General features: G+C 36.0%; 1 protein-coding gene across 1 annotated transcript; it reads right to left on the reverse strand.

The window, feature by feature from the left end:
* On the reverse strand, window positions 1-1,482 carry LOC140327852 (probable N-acetyltransferase CML1). The gene has a single exon (XM_072407163.1). The coding sequence runs from the start codon at window positions 1,351-1,353 to the stop codon at window positions 583-585; it is 771 nt and encodes a 256-aa protein (XP_072263264.1). The 5' UTR covers window positions 1,354-1,482; the 3' UTR covers window positions 1-582.
* Window positions 1,483-4,666: the final 3,184 nt, after the last annotated feature.

The following is a 4,666-nucleotide window of genomic DNA, read 5'->3' on the forward strand; positions in this document are numbered from 1 at the left end:
GTTTCCTATTTTTGGAACACATGTGAGAGGACTCATCCACAGCAACCCACAGGAACTTCTGATTCAATACACAACATCTTCTGGATTGCGGATATATTGGCCTTATACGTGAAAAGAATTGTACTGGTGATTCACTTTATCTCCTAACATTGTTCTGGAAATGGTCTTCACATCACAATATTTCAAACAAAATTCATTTTGAAGCTGATATAATAACACTTTATTGCATTTGTGGTTCCTATAAACAATTCACATTATGGTTTGTTGAATGAAAAGGCTTATTTTATCATTGTGATGGGTGAATGTACACTAAAGAACTTGGAAGTCATTGAGCAGAAGGTAGGAATGTACAGAGAAGGGAACACTGAAGAGTTTTATTTCTGTGGCAATCTATATGTAATATTATGTTGTTTGTATACTTTGTACCTTTATATTATGTGTGATCACAGCAGCGAGGGGCTTGTGTCCTGTATGGACGTATATAGTAATATATAGACTGAGTCTTACAGTGAGAGGTTTTACACAGAAACAAGAAGTAATTACATCAGTGTGTTATTAAAGGATCTGCACCAAACATTTTATTTACTGTTTTGTTGGAATGTCGTATCTGAAATATAACCATTGCAGTTTGAGAAGTCGTTCTGTAAAGTTGGTCATGTAGCTGGTATGTGTACAGCGGAATCCCATCGACTTGTACAAATATGTGGCAGAGGTTGGTATGGTTTGTACAGTTACAGTGGACAGGATCACCGCCTTGCTCCTATTCTTGCGGGCGAATTCAATGACTGTCCTGCACAAGACTTTAGCAAGTCCTTTTCCCCGGTGGCTGGAGGCCACAAACATTCTTTTCAGTTCAGTATTCTTCTCCCCTCCGGGCTCATAGGATGGAACAGCAGCCACCATCCCCACCACCTCGCCCTCAGACTCCAACACCCAGAAATTGGACCCTTCCCGCTGGAGATAATATTTTGGGATGTCTTTCAAATCACCATCCAAACCTTCTGTGACAAATCCATAGACAAGCTTTCCTCCACACAGCCAAAATACGACCATTACAACGACCACATCCAAGATGGCCACAAAGATGGAGCCAATGGTGGCCAAAGGGAGCAGAAATCCAAGCAGCATGAGGAGCCAGTTCCGAGGTAACCTCAGGGAACGCCTAAATGTACCATATTTGTGTTCTTGACATCCTTCAAAGTAGATTTTTCTAACAGCTGCAAAATCCGAGTCCTTGTACTGTCGGATGATGAGAGATGACATTGTGTCCTTGAAACAAAAATAACAGGGCGTTTCAAAAACATTTCTAAAATAGTTTTTATTTATTGTTACTACACAATAGTTTTGACACATATGATAGCTATTTTTAGTATTTAGGTGTACAAATTAGATTTTATTTCTTGAAATGGATCTCCATATATTATGTATATATGTTTAGAGTTTACATCTGTGCCTCAGTAAGGCCAAACCTTCACAACTTGCAGCTGAACATTGTTTGATCTAAGATACATATAAGTGTTTGTTACAGTTTTGGGTATACCTAAAGGTAACAATTACTTTAGGCCTGATTTATCAATAAAATGCGCGTACGTACACGCCGGTCAGCAAGTTCTAATCCCGTGAGTCGGGCCCGAGTTCTAGTGAACTCACCTGCCGGTTTCCTGCAAAGATCGCCAATAAGGGCAATTAATTTTCAGCTGTGCGATTCAGGAGGAGATGTTAAACTCAATGATGAGGTGATAGTAATTGATTAGCGCACACCTGCGCCCTGTTCTGTGCGCATCTCCAGTCCATTTTACAGGTCAGTTTGAATCTTTAATGCTTGATGTTTTTTTGTGTGTTACTTTTTTATGTTACATTCTACTCAATCACAAACTTGCTTCATTTATAGTTACATTTGTTGCACTTCTTGTTACTTTTTCTTTTTGGTTGCAACACTGCAAACTCATTTCTATCAAGCTGGATATATACTAAGCGGCTCTTTCAAATATGTCATCACACAATAGTATAAGTGTAAAAAAATATGTGAACAAACATTTGTGACCTGATAAAAATTTCATTCTAGTTTGACTTTAGAGAAATCAAATATTTTAGTAAAGAATTATAGGCAAACATGTTATAATACATGTATTAAGGAACATTTAGTGATTTCACTCGTGTGTGTATGTCTACATTTAAATGTATACAAATACATATGCATTTTCATTAGTACTATTTTACCTGGACTGGTTTGTGTGTGTGTGTGTGTGGAGGGGTAATTAAGTAAGTTTGCTTGGATGTTATGCATTGATGTGACTTTGTAATCCTCATTATTGTCAGTTTCATCTGTTGCTGCAATGTTTTTGTGCCTGGTCTGTAATGTCAGTTTGGGTAGTTTATCAATTGTTCAGCAATGTGTCATTTTTTCTACAAGTATTGAGTACAAATGTCTGCATGGTTTCTGCATGGTTTTCCACACCAAACTCCTACTTAACCCCCTCGTTGCCTTTGTCCCATATTGGTATTTGAATGTATTATGTGCATATTCCTTTTCTGAATAAATTGTCATGATTTTATTTCTTTGTTTTTTTTATAGTCTGACATTTGCACTCATGTTGATTTGTCCCCACACAACTCCTGTGTACATTTGTAGTTGTGTTATCGGTTTGTTGTCATTGTGCTGTGCTGCCTGATCTTAGCACTATTGTATACAAACACACTTCCACTTGTTGTCCAAACTGGTTGTGAATTAGTTGTCCAGCTGAGTTGCATACTCATTGTAACACACCTGATGGTGATGGAAGGAGTTCCAGGTCCAGGTCCAGGTTCCAAGCACAACATGAAAGCTCATTGATTGCCAAGCTCACAAGCAGGGTCAGGCACTCTTAGAAATGAACAGATGTTGTGTTGTTGCTTAACTTAATGCTGATAAATAGTGGAGTGTATGCATTATTTAGGTGTTTCCACAAAAACAAATAGTACTAATATATGAAAGTTCCAGGGCCAAATCCACTTTGAGCCAAAGATTTTCTTGCTTTTCCATCCCTTCAGGGTGTTTTTGCAGATTTGAATGGCATTTTAGACGCTGGCCCACTATATAGAATTGGCTTACTCCCCTCAGCTTGGTAGTGGAAGCACATAAATGTGGATTGCTTCTTTTAAAGAAAGGCAATATCCTCCATGAATGTTGCTTGTGGCCAAGCCCATGACATGAGAAATCATAGGAAGAAATGGGCAATGTTTTTAATGTGAAGCAATATGGTCCAAAAAGGCCTCTTTGCCTATTTCTTCTTGTAATTTCTCTTTTCTATGTATATGTACACACACGTTTGGCTTTATGTGCACTCATGTCTATACATACATGAGTGCATATGCAATATACACAAATAAAATACAAACTTACCTTAATGAGGACTGTGCAAAAGTGCAGTGCTTTTTTCAACTGAAAACAATTCAAGCGCATGTAGCTGGTCCGCCATGGTGCACAATTATGAGCTACGCGCTCCTGAACTGAACGTGCACAACAATTGTGCTGTTTTTAGCCTTTCAAACAATTCAGAGAAAGAAACAGTGTATAAATAATCACAATTGACTTTTTAAACTGTGTGTCCTGGGAGATTGGAAAGATCACATAACAACAAACCCCCAAAAAACAAATTACAACATTTTACAAACAATTTTATTCAAAAGAAATATTTGCTAAAATGTCACAATAAAATATAAAAAAACATTAAAAAAAAAAACCACACATACACACACCCCTAAATTAACATAAAGAACAAACAAAACACATGTAAACCCACACTTCCATGTAAAGCCAAAATAGTTTAAAAATGGCCCAACAAATATTGCATTCAAAAATACTTACCAAACCAATGTGCAATTTTGCCCTATCAAGGGTGGAAAACTGGATTAGAGAATATTTACGCAGGACAAACATTTAAAAGTGGTAATAAAGGCAGAATTTTGCAATCAAACAATATGGCCACAAACAAAATAACCATAGCATTAACATTGACTTCAAAATTGCAAAGTTGACATAGATAAAGGGAAAAAGCCAGTTAGACAGCACCCTTATATTTGCTCAAATTTAGGCGCACAAGTGATACAAATTCGCTTGGAATTAGTGTTGTGCAGTCTGTCAAAATTGGCCATTTGTTTTTTTTGGCAGTTGGACAATCCATAATCAATATTGAAACGATCCTTTAGATTTGTACACCAGTAAACATATATTCAAATAAATAAAAAAATAAAATAAAGTTGAGGAGGATATATATATATATATATATATATATATATATATAGATACATATATACTTTTATATTAGAATAATTATGTATATATATATATATATACACAGTGGTACCTTGGTATAAGTCTTTAATCTGTTCCAGATCCTTGGACCTATACCAAACAATTTTTTCCCAAAGAAATAAAAGGAGAATAATGTATCAGTTCCCATGAAAAAAAATCCTATTGTATTGGCTATTATACATTGATGGAGTTGTATAAAATAATTTAAACACTGCTTAATGCTAAAATACATAAATACAAAAGCAATTAGAAATAATTGAAAATGTAACCTCATTTTACCTTGAAATTGATGTGCTGGCTCTAAGTGTGTAAATCTACAATATTGGAATATATGGATTTGTGGAACTTGGCACAATGTCTGCCTACAGGGTC

This window comes from Pyxicephalus adspersus, chromosome 3 (assembly GCF_032062135.1).
Source record: "Pyxicephalus adspersus chromosome 3, UCB_Pads_2.0, whole genome shotgun sequence".
Taxonomy (NCBI): Eukaryota; Metazoa; Chordata; class Amphibia; order Anura; family Pyxicephalidae; genus Pyxicephalus; species Pyxicephalus adspersus.

Bases quoted from the DNA above. Each gene is read 5' to 3' on its own strand.
- LOC140327852 (XM_072407163.1), bottom strand. From the start codon at position 1,353: ATGTGTCAAAACTATTGTGTAGTAACAATAAATAAAAACTATTTTAGA.